Source organism: Emydura macquarii, unplaced genomic scaffold (genome assembly GCF_026122565.2).
Source record: "Emydura macquarii macquarii isolate MOO-44397 ecotype Brisbane River unplaced genomic scaffold, CSIRO-AGI_Emac_v2 contig_1039, whole genome shotgun sequence".
Lineage (NCBI taxonomy): Eukaryota > Metazoa > Chordata > Testudines > Chelidae > Emydura > Emydura macquarii.
Genome location: NW_027131176.1, coordinates 76,236 through 97,790, shown reverse-complemented (window position 1 = coordinate 97,790; position 21,555 = coordinate 76,236). Strand labels below are relative to the sequence as shown.

At 45.2% G+C, this 21,555-nt stretch overlaps 1 protein-coding gene across 1 annotated transcript in view; it reads right to left on the bottom strand.

The window, feature by feature from the left end:
* The window catches only part of TNFRSF21 (TNF receptor superfamily member 21), a 71,378-nt gene that overhangs the window by 26,201 nt on the left and 23,622 nt on the right, over window positions 1-21,555 (bottom strand). The window contains exon 4 of the mRNA XM_067544908.1: window positions 2,047-2,312. Coding sequence (XP_067401009.1) covers window positions 2,047-2,312 — 266 coding nt within the window. The remainder of the gene's footprint in view (window positions 1-2,046; window positions 2,313-21,555) is intronic.

The following is a 21,555-nucleotide window of genomic DNA, read 5'->3' as shown; positions in this document are numbered from 1 at the left end:
CACACTGCTGGTGAGTCCCTCCTCCGGGTCAGAGACCAGGAGCACAGTGCCAGAGACCGGTGTCAAGATGGCAGAGACCTTAGAGATGGCACCAGAAAACTTGGCTGAGGTGTTGTGGACCAGTGCCGAGATCGGGAACAACACTGATCCACTGACAGCTGTGGTGGCTGTGGCCCCATGGCAGGTTTACCCCGGAGACGGGTGCCTTTACCGGCTCTGATGCCAAGGGTAAATCCAGAAGCATGGAAGGCACTGGAGGGCCATCAAATCCCTGGCTGCTTGAAAGGCCTCCAGCATTGAGGGCACTGTTAGGTGGAGGGACCCCCTTCCGCTCCCAGGAGTTGGGGGTGGCTCCCTCAAAAGGCTTGCAGCCCTGGGAGGAAAGGCTGGCACTAGCTACTCTGAGGCAGATGATTGGCCTGACATGAGTCCTTCGCCTGACCTGACTTCTTATCCCTGTTGAGCCCGGGGGAATGGCCTTGATCGGTGCGCTGGGTCGAGAAAGGCTCGGTGCCAGCAGAACGCTCCGCGCCGAGTCCACGTGGAAGGTTCACAGGCCAATCTGAATGCAGCCTCCATTAACAAGGCCTTCAGGTGAATCTCCTGGTCTTTCTTAGTCTGTGGCCTGAAGCCCTTGCAAATCTTACACTTATTGCCTCACGTGTGTTTCCCCTAAACACTTTCAAAAACTGTCATGGGGGTCATTAAACGGGAAGGGCTTGTGGCAAACAGAACACAGTGTGAAGCCCAGGAACCAGGGCATGTCCCATCACTGGGTGAACATCCCCAACCTGTAACTTACTAACTAGCCCACTAACAACTATTTACATCTATCAACAACTATCTATGAATGAACCACTAAGCACTTGTGAACAGAAGAGAGAAAGCCATTTCAACAACCATCACGGGCAGAAAGAAGGAACTGAGGGGGCACAGGGCCGGCGGCGCCTCATATACCACTGCATGGGTGCAGGGTTCCAGAGCTAGCCCTACAGATACCACTAAGGTAAAATAATCTCCGACAGCCAGGCACGAAGGCACGCACACACCTAACATGGAATCAACATGAGCAAGCACTCGAAGAAGAAGAACCTTTGTAGTGGAAGGGAAGTGACCACCCCCAACTGCACATGGACTAGAGAAGCTGACGCCATGTAACAAAGTTATGAAGTCTGCTTCAAAGATTTGGAGATGTGAGAGCTGGCACCTTCATATGCAAAATCCTGGAATAGTTTTAAGAGCTATTTCCCCATGAGACAATCTAAATGACATACAAAACAGTAATAGCAGGCAGCATCACAGGAAAGAGAAAGGCTGACTGTGAAAGTCTAAGAGGACTTCACACCCCCACCCCCGCAAGCGCAGCCCTAACAAGGGTTCAGGTATGAGCTCATAAAGACAAATACCATTCCTCATGAGCAATGCTGCATGAGAACTCTGTTCCAGCAACGCTCAACCATGCAGGGCAGAAGCCTGAACATAACCCATGCTATTTAGGGGTCCCATAGAAAGACTGCACTGACAGAAGCTGCTTAGGAGATATAAGCGACCTTTAGTTAACCTGGAGCCTAAACAAGTTCAGAATGGCAAGACTTCCATGGGAGCTGATGAGAACCCTAGTGTTGCACTGTATACAAAGTTCTAGAGCCCACAAGATGCTCTGAAATAGCCTGCAAGCTTGGTGCAGTTCACTTCCTTGAGAGTTATCATCACATACAGCGCTACCGCAGCTTTAGGGAAGACACTACTAAGCCAAGGGGAAAGCTTCTCCGATCAGCATAGTTAATCCACCTCCCCGAAAGGCAATAGCTACATTGGTGGGAGATCTCCCATCAACATAACGCTGTCTACATGAGAGGTAGGATGGTATAACTACGTCACAGGTGTGGATTTTTAACACCCCTGAGTGACGTAGTTATACCGATAGAGGTCTGTACTGTACTGTAGACCTCGCCTTGGTAGGACAGACTAATACATATTTCTGTAATGAAGGAGTGTAATGCAGAAAATAAAATGAGCTGCCTCTGCACCAACCACACATTTTACCTGGGTTGTGTCTTCCATCAGGCCTCTGATCTTCTCCACGACATCATTACGTCTGTGCTGACGCAGAGCACTGATGAGCTGAGAAAGACTGGCTTCTGGGCCTCGGATGGTCCAGTGTTGTAAGGCGGCATAAGCCCGTTCATGATCTGCCGAGTACCCATGGGAGAAAGCCGCCATCTCACGGTCACTTGCATTGCACAGGAATTGATAGATATCTTTCCACTGGCTTCCAACCTGGGCTGCTACCAGCTTCAGAATGTCAATGCCTGTCAGACAGAAGAAGTGGAGATGAAGCACAGCTGTTTCCAGCCTCTCGTCCGCTCTTATCAGTTAAATATTGAACTACTATATTTTGTAGTAGAGCGGGCTTCTCTTCCATCTAAGAGCTACATTTAACACCTCATTAGGTCTTGCATTAACAATAAAGGATGCTTATAATACTGGATGTCATGCTACTTCCCAGTGATTGGCTTTAACAATGTGCCTTTGACACTTGTTATGTAAGTAAAGGGTGTAAAATAGATAGTTTCTGATGCAGACACATCTTCTAAAATTACCTACTATGTTTGAGCAGTGGCCCATATTAATAAGCTTCCTCACTGGTGGGTTGTTTAACGTTATTATACCTGGCCAACTAGGTTTTCACTTGCTGGTCTGATTTGGAGCAGGGGATGCCACACATTTCAGAGTGAATTCCGTTGAGAGGGACACTCATCCACCACTCTGCATGACTATCTTATCTAGTTCATCAGTATTGATGAAATCCAGTTATGTCTTGCATTCCACATTGCTACTCAGCTGAAATGGTACGGTATATGGCTCAGAGCTCCAGTATGAAACTGGAGAAAAACCTATTGAGAGTCTCTGGATTAACTTTAGAAGCGAGAGCAACAAGGGTGATGTCGTGGTGGGTGTCTGCTGTAGATCACCAAACCAAGAGGATGAGGTAGACGAGGCTTTCTTCAGACAACTAACGGAAGTTTCCAGATCACAGGACCTGGTTCTCATGGGGGACTTCAATCGCCCTGACATCTGCTGGGAGAGCAATACAGAAGTGCACAGACAATCCAGGAAGTTTTTGGAGAGTGTTGAGGACAACTTCCTGATACAAGTACTGGAGGAACCATGGGGTCGAGCACCTCTTGACCTGCTGCTCACAAACAGGGAAGAATTGGTAGGGGAAGTAGAAGTGGGGTGGCAACCTGGGCAGCAGTGACTATGAGATGGTAGAGTTCAGGATCCTGACAAAAGGAAGGAAGGAGAACAGCAGAATACAGACCCTGGACTTCAGAAAAGCACACTTTGATTCCCTCAGGGAGCTGATGGGCAGAATCCCCTGGGAGGCTAATATGAGGGGGAAAGGAGTCCAGAAGAGCAGGCTGTATTTTAAAGAAACTTTATTGAGGGCACAGGAACAAACCATCCCGATGTGCAGAAAGAATAGCAAATATGGCAGGAGGCCAGCTTGGCTTAACCAAGAAATCTTTGGTGAGCTTAAACACACAAAGGACGCTTACAAGAAGTGGAAGCTTGGACAGATGACTAGGGAGAAGTATAAAAATATTGCTTGAGCATGCAGGAGTGAAATCAGAAAGGCCAATGCGCAATTGGAATTGCAGCTAGCAAGGGACATGAAGAGTAACAAGAAGGGTTTCTACAGGTTTCTTAGCAAGAAGAAGGTGGTCAGGGAAAATGTGGGCTCCTTACTGAATAGGGGAGGCAACCTAGTGACAGATGATACGGAAAAAGCTGAAGTACTCTGGTTTTTTTGCCTCCGTCTTCACAGACAAAGTCAGCTCCCAGACTACTACACTAGGCAGCACAGTATGGGGAGGTGAGCAGCCCTCAGTGGTGAAAGAACAGGTTCAGGACTATTTAGAAAAACTTGACATGCACAAGTCCATGGGGCTGGATGCAATGCATCCAAGGGTGCTGTGGGAGTTGGCTGATGTAATTGCAGAGCCATTGGCCAATATCTTTGAAAACTCATGGCGACTGGTGGAGGTCCCGGACAACTGGAAAAAGGCAAATATAGTGCCCATCTTTAAAAAAGGGAAGGAGGAGGATCCGGAGAAGTACAGAGCAGTCAGCCTCACCTCAGTCCCTGGAAAAATCATTGAGCAGGTCCTCAAAAGGAATCCATTCTGAGGCACTTGGAGGAGAGGAAGGTGATCAATGGGCTTGTGTCTACTTGGCAGATGGCATCAAACAGAGTGCCCATGGGGTTGGTTCTGGGGCTGGTTTTGTTCAACAACTTAATTAATGATCTGGATGATGGGGTGGGATTGCACCCTCAGCAAGTTTGCAATGACAGTAAGGTGGGGGAGTGGTAGGTGTGCTGAAGGATAGGGTTAGGATACAGAGTGACCTAGACAAATTGGAGGATTGGGCCAAAAAAAATCTTATAAGATTCAACAAGGACAAGTGCAGAGTCCTGCACTTAGGATGAAAGAATCCATGCACTGCTACAGACTGGGGACTGATGGGCTAAGCAGCAGTTTTGCAGAAAAGGACCTGGGGGTTACAGTAGACAAACAACTGGATATGCTGCCAAGAAGGCTAATGGCATATTGGGCTTCATTAATAGGAGCACTGCCAGCAGATTGAGGGAATTGATTACTCCCCTCTATTCAGCACTGGTGAGGCCACATCTGGAGTATTGTGTCCAGCTTTGGGCCCCCGACTACAGGAAGGATGTGGACAAATTGGAGAAAGTCCAGCAGAAGGCAACAAAAATGATTAGGGGGCTGAAGCACATGACTTATGAAGATAGGCTGAGGGAACTGGGCTTATTTAGTCTGCAGAAGAGAAGAGTGAGGGGGAATTTGATAACGGTTTTCAACTACATGAAAGGGGGTTCCAGGGAGGATGGAGCTAGACTGTTCTCAGTGGTGGCAGATGACAGAAGTAGGAGCAATGGTCTCAAGTTGCAGTGGGGGAGGTCTAGGTTGGATATTCGGAAAAACATTTCACTAGGAGGGTGGTGAAGCAGTGAAATGGGTTATCTAGGGAGGTGGTGGAATCTCCATCCTTAGAGGTTTTTAAGGCCCTGCTTGACAAAGTCCTGGCTGGGATGATTTAATTGGAGCTGGTGCTGCTTTGAGCATGGGGTTGGACTAGATGACCTGCTGAGATCCCTTCCATCCCTAATCTTCTATGATTTTATGGGTTGCTCTGGTGTGAAGGGATCCTCAGTAAAGAACAGTGATAAGTTTCCTACAGTTCTGCACAGAAGCACTGAAGCAGTGACACATTATTGAATGACTGACTTGGGTGTGTTAGGGAAAAAAGATGAGTCACTTGAATTTTTATCCACAATTAAGTAACAGTCACTTTCCCAAATATTAAAGCCCCATAACAGTGGGAGACTGTGCTAGCTACAACCATGTGTAAATTTCTGCTTCACTGTGGAGACACTTGAAAGATCAGTGAAATACTTGAGTTTTAGGAGGCAAAAAGCACAACTCTGTCACATGAAACACTTTACACAAAGTGATCCAAGTTTTCTATTCAAGTCTCTCTCTCTCTCTCTCTATATATATATATATATATATCTCACTCCTCCTCCCCCCATGTCTCTCAAACTACTGAGCACAAAAGACTGTTACAAAACTACCAACACAACATCCTCTCATTGTGAAGATTTAGAAGGGATATAATTAAAAGCCACAAGTCATGTGGGGAGAAGGAATCAGTAACTACAAACCTTCAAAAACAAACTACAAGACATTGCTTTTCTTGTTCCAAAACAGTTTTTTTCAGGCAACTAAGCTCAGAAAAATCCACACAAAGGATCCACATAACTGCTTGTATGAAAATCAGTTAAGTTTTCACAGGGTGGACCACATCTTAAGTCTCCTCATATTCCACTGCCCTTTCATTTCATGATTACACAGACCACTTCCTCTCCCATTTGCAGTCATATAACATCTTGGTGGCAACTACAGCAATAGCTTAAAGAGAAATACTGAGACTGCCTGGGATCGTTCCTAGTGGGATCAGATTTAACAGCCTTGGTAAAGTAACTTTTAGACTAAGCAAAAACCCTAGTCATTGCGTTTCTTCACTCGGGACTGAAAATTCAAGCCACAAATAATGTCAAATTATGTTAGCGAAACGCAACACAAAAACCATACATTTCTTAACCACTATAAAAGTGAAGTGGGCTTAAGAGAACATTCTACATAAACTGGTAAAAATTCACTTTTAAACGATACCCCTGCCTAACGCAGCAGTTTTCAATACTCCAGAAACAGGCACCCTGTTATTAAGCCAGTCTAAACTGGCATGGAACCCATTTTCCATTTATCACAGGAAATGCCAACTCACATTTTAAATACAAAAAAAAACCAATTTATTCATAGTCTCTCCCACCACAGTCAAATAAGGGAAAGATCCAGTATTAGCATTTATGGGAGCCAAATTTAGTTTACCATAAATTAGATTAAGATCAGGAGGTTGTCCTCCAATACTGTACCTAGAATTCTCTTTGATAAGGGTACTATAACACCTTTATATACAATTTAGAAACTGCCCCCCCCTCCCCACATGGTCACTGTTTTAGTGGTAAAATCCTGGTGTGCAATGCCTCACTCACACCAACACATTAAGATGCTAAAGAGATCCTGTGAGCACTTGTTCAGTGATGAAACATTACACCATCTTTGCCATCCCTACACATCAACAATACCCATGTGGACACAACCCATCGTAGCTGCAGGCAATCCTGGCAATGGTACACAGTCTAGCATTCATAATGATGCCGCCATGTTCCTGAGAAAATCATACCAGTGTTGCTAATGTTTCCATAAACCAATACCAGGGTGGGGTAGAGCAGCTGTGCTAGAAGGATCTACAGAAACACACACTGGCTGGAAGCAATGACATTTGCAACAGCAGTGTTTAAATAAGGCCATTTAAGCATGTGCAAGCAGTCATCAACTATTCAATGACTTAAAATATAGAGGCACAAAGAAGGGGTTAAAGGCCATATTTAGAAGTATGCAGTGTTGTTGTAACCATGTTGGTCCCAGGATATTAGAGTGATAAGGTGGGTGAGGTAATATCTTTTATAGGCCCAACTTCTGTTGGTGAGAGAGAAGAAGCTTTTGAGCTTACGGATCAGTGTAAGCTCGAAAGCTTCTTCTCTCTCACCAACAGAAGTTGGGCCTATAAAAGATATTACCTCACCCACCTTGTCTCTCTAATATTGAGAATGTGCCACAGCAACACGTTCTAAAATTTTAACTTTGTGTCAGTGAGCTGCTTTGTAAGAAGCTTATTATCAGACCAACAATCAGCAAGATAGGACTATTTCTATTGTTCTTGCTTCTACATAAGTGATGGTAGGAAGATTTGCTTTACCACCACCGCAGAGAACATAGTACAGTTGTTCAAAATAACCCAGAGACATGAAGTGTCATGTTCCCAGTCACTAGAGAAGAGTTGTGACAAACACTGTTCCACTTTATGACTGTGTCCCATTATCCAAGTCACTGGGTTTTTTTTAAAAATGGTGGTGCTATGTAATTTCAGCTGCCAAACCACAAGTGGCAGTAACAGGAACTGAGAAGCCAGAACAATTAAGTTAACTCCAAAATAATTAACTTTTCCAGTTGAGCGGAAGATCTGGTACCTCCCAGTTCAGGATGTATAAATAACACATCCTGGTGGAATAACCTTACACAGAGCAAACTCCAGAGGCATCCAACCCATCTACAGCTGGAGCTAAGCCTTCCTTAATGCTTTTGGTTAAAAAAAAAAAAAAAAAAGCAGCAAGATATCAGGTGCAGAGGGAAAAAAAACAGTTGGTTTTGGAGGTTTAAGCTGAACAAAGGCTCTTAGAGATCACTGAAAGCAACAATCAGTGAGAATAATCAGTGCCAAGTATTGTGAATTCTTGTACTTGAGCCATGCCACTCAAGATCCAGAGCACCAAAATATGGCTAAAGTCACTTAGCTATGTTTTAATCCCACTTTAGTCTACTGTCCTCACAAATAAGGAAAAGCCTACAAAACATTTTCAAAGCTTTTGTGGTACAAAATTTTCAACCCCGGTAAAAACAAATGTAAGAGCCATTGTTAAAAAAAAGACATGGTATTGAGTTAGTCTCCGTGGGGTTCCATCGCTACAGACAGGAACGGATCAGCTAATGGTTATGGCATTAGCCTAGGACTCAGGAGAACTGTGTCCAAACTCCTGCTCTGATACAGACTTCCTGGATGATCTTGGAGAAGTCACTTCACCTACAAAACGGGGATAACAGCACTTCCTTACTCCACACAGTGTGTTGTGAGAGGAAACAAACTAGAAGGTAAGACACTTAGATACTAGGGTAATGTGGGCCATATAAGAATTTAAGGTTACCTCAGATTGTTCTGTCCACCAGCTGTAGACAAGTACTCAGAGTTCCACAGAATGAGGAATAAGTGCCCCATCTGCAACCAATATGAAAATTGGTGGAAGCTTTGCTAACGGCCTGTGGCCACACAGGTAACGAAACATAATCAACATTTTATTGTACTGGAGTATTAGCTATAGGGGTTCTACTCTGTTCTGGGCTACCTGTGCCTATCCAGCTATCTCATGCTCAAACCTCATTTTCTCACATGAGGAGGTGTGGGGCAGATCCTCAGCTGGTGCCAGTTTACACAAAGCTATGCTATTTAACCATTATGTTCTTGAACAAGACTTGGCTACATACAACGTTTTGTACACTCATATTGATGTTCTCAAGTTTAGTAAGCTGAATCACACAGTTTTGCTAATGCTATATTAGTAGTTCTATAAGCTATGCATGCTTATATCCTCTACAGATGTCATTAACTTCTCATATTAGGCTACCACACCCTGTAGAGGGCTTAATGGGCCTAAAGCCTTTAGGAACAATTGTTCCATTGAAGAGTGAGTTGTGAAATTTCAGCCTCATGCTATACTCAAAGGCTTAGACATTGGGATTAAAAGTAAGCTGTGAAATCTTAGATTCACCATATGCACTGTTTGTGTAAACAAACATAGAAAAGACAGATAAAATACTAATTTGACTTCAGTCAGCCAGAAGGCCATTATGCCCACTGCTCTGAAAAATAAGATTAAGATTATTACATAACATGTTATTAGTGTATGCTGTCAAATTGAAATAAATATTATTGAGCCATTTAGTGCAACTTAATTCACTTACTCAAAAAAAAAGTTGTTAATGCTCATAATAAGTTAGTTGTACCATCTTCATATTTCCAGAAAACTTACAAAATTAGCACTTGGGATAGAGGGTTATAGCTTCCTATTTTAATAAGAAGTAAACTGTGATATTATTAAAACTATTCATTCAAATGTTCACTCGTGTTTTGGATAGTAAAGAGTTTCATACAGTGGTTACACGCTAGCTGTATAATTCAAAACAGAATGATCAAGTCTAACCCTGCATGCACTGTTCTCTAAAGGATCAACTGCTACTCTAGTATGTTCATCTAGATATGACTATTAGTACCACCATTCATCAGGTCCTTTCACTACCTTATACCACTGGCCAAGTTTTCAAACTTGGGTAACCAACATTAGATTTAGGACTCTACACAGGTGCCAGGCACCTGCATCACCCATTGAATGTAATAAAATGGAGGGTGCTAAGCACTTTTGAGGTTTGTAGTAAGAACTTTGACCTGCACTATTTAACATTGAAATAAATAGGCTGGTCACAGGTTTTAACTATTACCTAAGGCCAAACCAACTAAGTGTTTGCTAATGGTTTATTTAGATTTCGTCACTTTTATCCCATTCCTCCCAAGCCAGACCCAATGCCTTTGACCTTAACCCGTGCTGCAACTTCTTCACAATGAGGTAACTGATAGGTGCTACTAGTATTGGTCTTTATTCTGTGGCGGTTACCGGGGCATGTCACCCCAATCAGTCAATCTTTTATGAGCTTGAACTATTAGTTTAGTTTCACTCTCACAGGAAGAGATTGGAACTAGAGCAGCAGGACTCTTGCTGTGAAACCCAAGACCATGCAAAATACCCTGCTAGTCTCAGGTTCAGACCTGGAAATTAAGCTATTAGAGTTGTCTCTAAACATTCACAGATCCACAACTTTTTGCAGCATCTGGGGAAGCACACAGGTTATTTTTATGAGGAGTCAAAGTGATTAAGAACCTTACCTTCCACTAAAAATGGAGCTGAGTTGTGCCATGAAAAATGCCAGATAATCACAAGGTATTTCAGAGCTGGGATGTGGGATGACCCGAACCCCACAAAACAGGGATTTTCGAGCAAAGCTGTTTGAGTTAGGATTTCATTGCTGTGACTGAATTAGAACTACTCTGTAATTTATGAATACTGTATGATGACCTGGTTATTGAGAGGCTGTATGAATATAATGATTTCGCTTAAAAGGGAACTGTAAGGAAAAACAATGGCTCAAGATCAGCCACTTCAACACGAACTCTTGCGGTTGCTAAGAGACAATACCAGGACAGGACAACGCCTGTGCACAGAGATCAAAAGGACTATGGTGAATTTAAAAAGGAACACACACATGGGGGGGGGGGAGGGGGAGGAGGAGAGAGAGGATGATGGATGATTTTGTTCCAGGGATCCAGACTAAGATATAGGCACAGTTGGGGGGTATCTGAAGAGATTAGGTCTGTCTATGAGACTGGTAAGAGGTATGCACATAAACTGTTCTAAAATTCTCTCTCTCTAATGCTTGGTTCCTACTCTTAAAAATAAAAAACAATACTTTTGTTTTAAGCAACCAGTTTTGTGATGAACTACTATTGGTCACAGGCTCCCCAAGGGAAGGATCGCAGGATACTATCGCCCGGGATGCAGAACTGAGGAATTCCACTCCAGGATAGGTGAAGGCACAAGGTTGACACCTGAAGGAAACCAGGAAGAGGACAAAGGTGCAGCTAGTCCTGTAACCATGACAACCACTACGTGCCTTCAGTCTCAAGTGCAAAACTCCATGAAATGAGAGACTCTGTAGTTCATCAAAACCCATATGAACCAGAACTAGCAAGTTTTGAACAGCTAATCTGAACCCCGTATGCATACAGAGCATATGCACATGCACTTTTGCTTGATATTAGCTCTGTAGAGGTTAAAAAAATAAAAATAATAATTCCACTCCTGACAGGACTGAGAGATTACCTGATGCTTGTAAAGTTTTGAAGATGTATGGCACTAAATCAGTATTCAAATTAAAAGGCACAAGGTGGGTGAGGTAACATCTTTTATTGGACCTCACCCACCTTGTCTCTCTAATATCCTGGGACCAACATGGCTACGATAACATTGCAAATACATTTAATTAAAAGACACCACTGAATGATGTGCAGTTGAAAAGCGATTCTTACAGTGCTTATCCAAAGAGAGCTGTGAGAGTTACGGCACAACCTCAAGTTATTCTCCAGCCTTCCAGTGCCTTGTTTTGATGATTCCACATTCTGTCGAAAGCAGCGCTGCCCTCCGGGTAGCTTTCCTGTAAGCACTCTCACAGGCTTGACCTGTCTTTTATTTGTTTGTTGACCTCTGAATAGCGAATTGGAAGTTTTTCCAGCTGCTTCAGACTTCTCGAAAGTCTGACCTTACTCTGGAGTGCTCAATGTTCTCCTTAAATTAAAAACTTTTGTTTCAATGCAGCAATTATTCATGCCATTGCTGAAACATACTTAATTGGCCATCAAGCAAAGTCTGCACAACGCCTTTGTGTTTTAATGACTCTCGATCTGTTCTTGGACAAATCTTACCCATTTCCCCATATGTCTAGTTTTTACTGTTTGGAAGTTAACAGCACCATTTGTTGATTGTTCAGGCTCAGTGCCGGCTTCTTTCCCCAGTTTAACTGAACTAAGGATCAAAATGTTGCTAAACACACTCAGGGCTTGTCTACACTGGCAGCTGTGCCACTGTAGCATTTAGTGAAGATGCTTCCTACAGTGATGGGAGAGTTTCTCCTGTCCACGTAGGTACTCCTCCCGGAGAGGCAGCAGCTATGTCAACTGGAGAAACCCTCCCGTCGGCATAGCTCTGTCTACACACCAGGAGTTAGGTCAGTAGGACTGTGTCACGAGGGGTGTGGAAATAGTTATACTGACATAATTTGTAGTGTAGACCAGGGATCAAGCATTTTTATTTAAGAAAGAGCTGCAGTAATATGAGATCATTTGTCTATGCCACCTTCATGTACATGTATCTATTCAAGCCCACTGTAGGAAGAATGAAATGGTCATTTCTATATAGCTATGTATTGTACTCACTATTGTAAGAATGCCTTACAAGAGCTACATGCAGTCAAAGGACAGTCTACACACAGCAGAGCTTTGCTTTCCCTCTCTCTCCAACATTCCTATGGAGACAGGATTTTGGTGTTTTATGCCTGGTCGACCAAAGTCAGCTTTTTGCGCCAGAACAGTGGTGGTGTACGCATTGCAATCCCCTTCCCCCACTGACCCAACTCCCCTGATTCTACGAAAAAATAGAACCACCTTGATGAAAGGCATAGAGGTTTTTGATCCAAACTTGTAGCAACAAAGCATCAGTGTAGACACAGCACTTGGTTATGTCATGGTAAATGGCCTCCAGGAAGTGTCCCACAATGCCCATCCTAACCACACTGGCCATCAGTTTGAACTCCACTCCCCTGAAACCATTCACCTCTCGCCTTTAAAGTCCCAAAATTTTTTGAAATTTCACTTCCTGCTTGGTTGGCATGGAGAGCTCACATCGCATCTTCCCAGCTGACCATGGCGGCTTCAAGCACCAAACGCTGTCCCGCTTGGGGATCTGATCAGCATTTGGAGAAAGAAGGCTGGGCAATCCCAGCTCCGCTCCTGCCAATGGAACTTTGATATGTACGGTCAACTTTCTCATTTAATGGCGGTGAAGGGTTGTGAACGGGACATGCTGTGCGAAAAATCAAGGAGCTGCAGCAGAGTTACCAAAAGGGTAGGGAGTCAAACCGTTGCTCTGGTTAACAATCAAAGACCTGCCACTCCTATAAGGAGCAGGAAGCCATCCTCAGTGGCGACCCAACCTCCACTGCCAAAAAACCCGTGGATACTGCCGTGGGCTGGGAGGCAGCAGACACCGGACTCAATCCCGACGAAGAAGTCGCAGATGAGGAGGTTGAGTTGAAGGACAATGCGGAGCAGGGTCATTTGCTGACATGGGGAACCAGGACCTTTTCTTGACCCCGGAGGCTTCAAGTCAGTCCCAGCCCCTGATGCTGCTCAGTTACATGAGGTACAGCTCTCCTGCACTTTGTTGCATTATAAGCTGGTTGAAGTGATAGAAATGCACAAGAGTAGCTGTGTTTGTATGTGCTTCTCATTCCCTTGTGCAGTTAGGCAGTGCAATGGACATGTGTGTTAATGAACACCGAGTTTTCACAGGCTTCCTCCAGAGAGATCTCTAGGAAATTTTCCTGGAGATACTCGCCAATCCTCTGCTGGATATTCCTTGGCAGAGCTGCTTTCTTACTTCCACCCTCTTATAGGAAACTTTCCCATGCCAACCAGCAATCACTTGTGCAGGGACCAAAGCGGCACACAGGCAGGCAGCATAGCGACCCGATTTGAAGCTGCTTGCACGGAGATGCACCCTAGCATCCCTGCTTACTCTCAGGAGTGAGATATCGGCTTCTATGGCCCCCTCATGGGGAAAAAGATGACACAATGTGAAATGTTGTCCCTATCTACTTGTACCTTTTTCCCCAGCTTAAGTGCCCTCTCCCCCCAAGCACAATTCATCATACCCTGGTTTATCATCAAGTTGTGCACTTACTCCTCTTTCTCACTGTTCCCTGGTATGTCACAGTAATGCACCCATGCTTTTATCACACACACAGTTACCCTCCTGTTCATTGTTTATTGTGCGTCTACAGATGTGCCCTTGAGGGGGAACCCCTCCACACTTGCCGAGTGCCTGTGGCTGATAAGAAAACAACCACGGAGAAGCAAAGAGGAGATGTTCCAAGAACACCTCCAGTCCTCTGAGGCGGAAAAAAAAGAAAAAAACACAGACACACTGTGTCTGAAACTCAGGAGCAAGTGACAGCAGGATGAGTGCATGATAAAAACCATGGAGGAGCAAATGGAACTGCTAAAGTTACTCAGAACACTGCAGACTGAATTCATGCATGCTCATTCCCCCTTTCAGCCAATACAGAACTGCTTTCCATGCCCTCCCCAGACTCCATCCACACATTCCTACCAAACTCCCGCCCTGCCTTGGATCCCAGTCACTCCACCCCTCCAGACTGCTTCCAGAAAGATATCTGGACTTACACCCAGCTGTCAAAGCGCACACTGCCTCTCACTGCTTCCTCCCCTGTAGCCCAGCTTTTTGTGTGTGTTGTGAATAATTGTTACTTAATAAAGACATTCTGTGAAGAATAAGCAATATTTGTTTGTCTCTTGCACACGGTGGTTGCACCTCACATTGCTACATAGTGCAAGCTGGATAGCAGTCATAGCATGGCACAAAACTGCTTACAAAGATACCATATTGGTGCTCATGGTCAAAATGGCTCCTCAAGGTCTCTCTGATTCAAATGGTCCCCGTTGTACCTAATAGACCTGACATCTGGTTGTTCATAGACAGCCGCAAGGCATTCTGCCTCTGCGCTCCGCCAGGGGGAAACCTTTCAGCCTTAGCATATTACGGAGCACACAGCAGGTGGTTATATCCATGGGAATATTTTCCTCATTTAGATCTAACCTGCCATAAGGACATCAGCAGCGAGCTTTAAACCTGCCAAACACACATTCAACGGTCATTCGGCACCTGCTCAATCTGTTATTGGAGCACTACTTGCTGCTATCCAGTTGCCCATATAAGACCTCATGAACCATGGCAGTAAAGGGTCGTCTGGGTCTCCCAGGATCACAACTGGCATTTCAACCTTCCCCATTGGAATCTTTTGGTTTGGAAAGAAAGTCCCTGCTTGCAGCTTTCTGTACAGGCCAGCGTTCCTGAAGATGCGTGCATCATGCACCTTCCCTGACCAACTCACGTTGATGTCTGTGAAACACCCATGGTGATTCACAAGCACCTGCAGTACCACAGAGAAGTACCCCTTTCTATTGATGTATGCCATCACAAGATGGTCTGGGGCCAAAATTGGCATATGCATGCCATCTATCGCCCCACCACATTTAGGGAATCCCATCACTGCAAAGCCATCCACTGTTTCATGCACATTTCCAAGACTCACAGTCCTTTGTAACAGAATGTGATTAACGACCCTGCACACTTTCGATAACACAGCTCCAATGGTGGACTTCCCAACTCCAAACTGATTAGTGACCAACCGGCAGCAGTCTGGAATTGCCAGCTTCTACACGGCGCTCACCATGCACTTCTCCACCGAGAGGGCAGCTCTCATTCCGGTGTTCTTGCACAGCAGGGCAGGGACAAGCTCTGCACAGAGTTCCATGAAGGTGGCTTTGCACATTCAGAAGGCCTGCTGCCATTGTGCATCATCCCAGACCTGCATAACGATGCAATCCCACCACTCAGTACGTGTTTCACGCACCCAAAAGGGGCGGTGCACCATTTGCAGATGCTCCGTGAATGCAAACAGTAATCCGGTGATGTCTGTTTGCATGGCACAAAAAAGGTCAGGCTCCTCCTGTTCCAACTGGGAGCTCATGATATACTGCATACCAGCCACGATTTGTTCAGAACACTGACAACAGTGGAGAGCAGTGCCAGATTCATCCTTTCAGACAGAGATGGCAGTCACTCAGGAAACTGGGGCTGTTGAACAATGCCGCGAAACGCAGTTGGAAATCCATGGAATGACAGGATGGAAATCACTGCATCATGGGATGTTGAGCCCACACCCATGATGCACTGCGATCCTCTCCTTCTTCCCACAATTCCTAGAGGCACAAGGTGGCAAGTTGCACAGTGGGATAGCTGCCCACAGTGCATTGCTCTCACTGTCGATGCTGTGAATGCATTTCAGTGACACAAGGAGTGCTGTGTGGACAGGTATAAGCATTGTAATTACAGCGCTTTTTAATCATCGCTGTAACCTGAGCCAACAACACTTTCTAATGTACAATAAGGTCTTAATGTTCTTTTCACGTTGTCCAGGAATGAACTGTACCTGTGACTTCAGTCTCTCCATGGGCACTTCTTTCAACAGCGAGGCCTATATCTGCCCTTCCCTCAGAATGGAAGCCCATTATTCACCCCACTTTTGACTGGACTGTCGGGTTATACCACTTGGTTTCCCCCAACAGGGCTTGGCCTTCACCTTCAGCTTCCCTCCTCAGCACCCCCAAACATCCCATTGACTCGCATGAAACTGTTGCAAGCCTGAGCACTTATTTAACACACAATGCTTAACTCTGACAGCACATCAAGAACTTACACTCACCCATGGACGGCGTTTGAGGGAACATGGGGGGGGGACATTGTCGCCCCCACAAAAAAAAATGTATGATGGTTAGAAGTGGGGACCGGCCACGAGGTGCACCTGGACCAGGCAGGAGGGGGCTGCTGCCACCAGGGTCCCGGCTTTGTGCTGGGACCAGCTGGAAGGCAGGCGGCTGCAGCCCTCCTGATTGCCTCCCAGCTGGGTGCAAGAACTGGGGAGGAGGCGGGTGGCTTGCAGGGGCAGGCTGGCCAGAGAGGGGGGGTGGAGCCAGTGGCGTTCCGGAGGTGGGGGCGGACCGCCTGGGCCAGGGTGGGCCGGCGTTGTGGCACAGCACAGGCCAGCAGTGCTCCGGGGGCTGGGGAGGCTTGGGCCAGTGGCAATCCAGAGGCCAGGGGTGGCCGGCCACTGGCCAGCTTAGGGTTGAGGTGGGCCGGCAGTGCTCCGGGGGCTGAGGCGAACCAGCCAGCCTGGGGTGGCACAGCGCTGGAGTATGGGCTTTGGGGGCACTCAGGCCGCCTGCCACTGGTGCTGCAGCACTCCAGAACCGCGACCACCTAGCCGGTCTGAGTGGTGCTGGTCACTCAGGGCGGGCCCGGGGCTGTGACGGGGGCTAGCCTCCCTGAACAGGTGGTTCACATGCTGCCCATGGTGGCTGCCCCTCCTTCCCCCCAAATTAAGCAGTCAAACTCCACCTATGCATTCGCCCCCAAGCCAGAATGTGTCAAATCCAAGCCACTTACCAAGGCATCACAAACAGCATGTGTGTTTTAACGGGGGAATTGAAAATCCCAAACATTTGTACACTCCGAGGATAAAAAAAATTAAAAAAAGATGTTGAGGTGGACTCTTCCTCCCCTTCCCCCCGAAGAAGTTTCTGTTCTGAAAGGACAAACTAGGGGAAGTTACAGGCGAACAAAATCCCTAGTCCAAATGCCAGGGTGGGAGTAGAGGTGAGAGGGACTTGGAGCCAGATGGTGTAGATAGCTGTGTGCCAACAGCAGATTTTACTGTGGAAGAAAGTTTTGCTATTAAATCCTCATGTAGATCAATGATGTGCTGCCTTAGAGAGTAATATTAATGCACTAAGGCACTGAAGAAATTTTTCTTCTCAACCAAAAAAGCCTTGTAGGATGGGAAATGGACTTATTTAAGATACTGAACAATTCCCATGTGCCAGATGGGAAGTAATAACTCCGCTTCTGACCAGTCAAGGAAGGTGCACACTCAATCAGTGTGTGCTTAGCATTTGCTGTATCCCAGGACACACACACAGTGGAAGAATCAGAGGGGCTTTAACTGCATTTCATTACACAGCAGCCACTGTTCACCATCCCCACCACATTATCAACCGCTGTCAGTGAATAACTAAAGATTATGCTTGTTCTACCTTTCCTAGTGCAATATGAACAGCCTGCACACAGAGGGACACTGCAGCCCTGGAATTAAACTCCTCCTATCACACAAACAAGTCACCCCAAGACCAGTACTCTGGAAGAAGGGAAGAAAGTTTGGGGGAAATTTTGGACTAACTCAGCAGCAGCTATCAAATGGACAAGTAAAGAGACTCTGTCACAATCCCACATCTACAAGAGAAACTAAGTTGTTCTTTCCACCTCCGTGCCACCTCCTGCCCTGTGTCAATCTGTGTGGGAGGAGAGGTTCCTCTCAGATCTCCCAGAGCCCAGGTGTAACATCTCCTTGTCTAGCCCACAGCTATTATCTTATCCTGGCATGGCAAATCAAAGCAAAGCTCACCCTCTCTCAGAGCTAGCTGGCCTTGCTAACATTTTAGAGAGGATGTCTCACAGGGGTGGGGCTGATTTTTTTTTAGATAAAGAGGTGAGCTCACACTAGGCATATATGGATGCTGAGCATGTTAACTAAAAGTTTTGGCGAACAATGGGATAATTTGTCTCTTTTGAAGTGTCCATTCTGAAATCAGGTGATTAGAATAATCTGCCAGGGCTCAATCGCAAAGGGATCTGCACGCACTAGAGTACACACAGATGAGCAGCACAGCAGTGCCTGTTAAGTAACTAAGAACCAGTCCTTGAGTCTCCAATATAACAGTGCTTGAAAAGAAGGCTACATGACATGTAAGCAACCCCATGTCTTTCTGATTATGTGTAAACTTACTCCAAACAAAACGGCCAGCTTTTTTCTCCTATTTGCACTTTCCATGTCTTGATCCCACAGGAAATCTAAGTCAAGAGAAGCAACTCCTGTATGTTCCCTTCGGCATTTAGAGGCGAGGCAGTTCCAGGAATGAATGCGGCAAAGGGAAGTCCGAGTGTATGGATGCGGTATTCAGTAAGTTTACATTTAAGAAAAGAGATCCCTCTCCCTCCCCCCCTTTAAATACAACCTATCCACATACAATTTAACTAGACACTGAGCCCCTGAATTCGGGATTGTCCTCAAATATACATAAACCACATCGTTTAGGAACCAGTTCGGAAGGAGGTTACATATCCAACTATGTAGTCAACTCAGGAAGAAAAGGAGACTGCCATTTTGTAAACCACAGCTATACTTTCAAAGGGCAGCTCTAGCCCTGGTTTTACATGCATGGCTGAATAGTAGTATAAGTGGATTTAGTGTAGCTCATATGGAAAATTAGCAAATAATGCAAAAATGCATCCCTTAATGCAACAGAGACAACAGAAGTGTTTTGAGGTCAAGAACATGACAGTGCAAACGCACGGACACTATCTGGATACATGAAGCACACACTGGCCTGTTTCAGTTTTTGCAAGCTCCACCTCACTCTTCCTCCTCAAGTAAGCTAGCGAGCTGCTAGAAACCTTCAAGTAACTTGGACCACAGAGTTAAGACTCAAGGCTTTTGGGGAAAGAGGACCCTTTGCTTTCCTCATTTCAACATTAAATTTAGTCCATTGTTTCAAACTAACCTTTTCAAAGGTAGGAGGCTTACTGGCAAAATGTGTAGATGAATGTTCACACACAAAACATCCCGCTCCCCGCCCCACATGGCACTGAACTGACTTCTTCCCTGTCTTGAGGAGATTGCAATTTTAACAGCCAGAGGGAGGAGGAATGCATAATAAAAGCAGAGTGATTGACCGCTACATCTGGTGAGCTCCAATGGCTCTGCGTTCAGACTATAGTGCAGGGTTAATTAAGGAAATGGGCCCAGGCAACAGAGTAAGGGACAAAAGCTAGCAAGTGGTGTAAGGTTGCTCAGAAAACAAGAGGCTGCACTGTTTGTCTTTGAGAGGCCAAACATCGATGGTATGTCTACTCTGCTGGTGGGGGCAGGCATCCCAACCCAGGTAGGCACACTAGCTCTGCCCAAACTACCATGCTAAAACGAGCAGTGTGGATGTCACAGTATAAGGCAAGCCAGCATAAATGTTGGTGGGCTAATACTCCAGCAGCTAGCCAGTGCTGCGACATACACACTGCTATCTTTAGCACGCTAGCTCACGCAAACCTAGCCTGTCTGTCTACCCACCCAGACTGGGGCATACGCTCCCAGCAGCGGTACAGACACACCCCTAGTGTGAGCTGAAAACCGAGGGATGTTCTCTTGATGCACAGCACTTACTGTTGAAGAGGTATATGTCTCTATATAGGCAGAGTCCAATTTCTTAAAATGGAAACAAGAGTACAATTCCTGAATGGTTAATGCAAGGTTGAAGGAGGTACTTTCAATCACCACAAGCCAGGCAATACAGTTCAAGCAGTCGGAAGGCTAGCCTAAAGGAAAAATTTTACAGCATAAGTCCAGGGACACTTCTGCTAAAGCAGAAGTAGAACCAAAACAGAGAATCTGGGATTTCATTTCTCATCTGGTTTAAAGAAAGACAGTCCAAACTTAGCAGACCAGAGATATCTGCAGATCGTTAAGTTGCAGTTGCCAGAGTAGCAACTGCTTTCAAATAAACACTCCACTTCACTCATCTATTTCGGCAGGTAGACAGACATTAATCCTTGCCTACCAGAGAGACATTGAGATTTACATGTATACACAAAGGGCTATTCCTTCACAGACATAGCTTCAAGTGCTATATTTTGCCATTTGAGTCTATGCCCTTTAGTGAGGTACTCCTGACAATGTATCAGCAGCTCTCTGAAGAGCATAACCTCGCTCTTGCACGAGACTATCAAGTCACACACAAAAATCCAGATACCTACCACACAGTTTGTGTTTCATTGGGTCCCTTTAATACCATCTCACCAACGAAACAAAAAACCTACTGTAACTTCAACAATAGATTACGGCTTTAAGTATGCACACTCGCACTTTCTCAGGGATCAAATCCCACTTATTCACATGAGTAGCCACAGAAGTCAAAGTGCCTGAGTCAACAGCCAGGATTGAGCCTTCTAATTCTACCAATTCAGATGACCAATCTGTTGGGTAAACTCAGTGACAAGTGTCACACTAGCATGGTTTAAACCAAGGCATTAGGATGAATGACTAATGTTTTACAGTTACAATGCGAACTATTCATAGTAGTATTTACAATGGCAACCTATTTAGTCCTTTTAATATACGGTTACCTGAATTTTACATTTGTATCTGGACTAAGCTCCTCAAAGCAGGGCCTGTACCTCTGACTTCCCGGTAAGGCACCACATAAGCCTGTGGGGACGTATATAGCAAAATCCATTGCTGGATTGGATTAGTGCACTTTCTCTGTTAAGCCAGGCCCCAAGTCTAAGGGATGGGAATGATTTCCCCCTTCACAGAATATTTTGCAAAATACTCTCTCAGACTCAGGAAGAGGAGTGTATTTAAACCAAAAAAAAAAAAAAAAAAAAAAAAAAAAAAGGCAGAGAGGAGAAAGCAATTTTACTTTGATGGCAAAAAAGGCATAATATGCCATGATTTTACCTAGCGCAGAATATTTGACTTTTAAAACCACACAACACATCTGCAATGGAATAACAATCCCCATGCAAAGTGCACTTTTAATTAGGCGTGTTGCCATGCACTCACAATAGTAGTTATATTTGTCAACACTTTGAAGAGTGATACAAGAAAGGAAAGTTTAAAGTGCAGGTGTGATCTGATCAGGCAACTATGAAAAAATGGCACTTACTCAGATCTGATCACTTTCCAGGCTCATACTTGCTTACATGGGGAACAGATT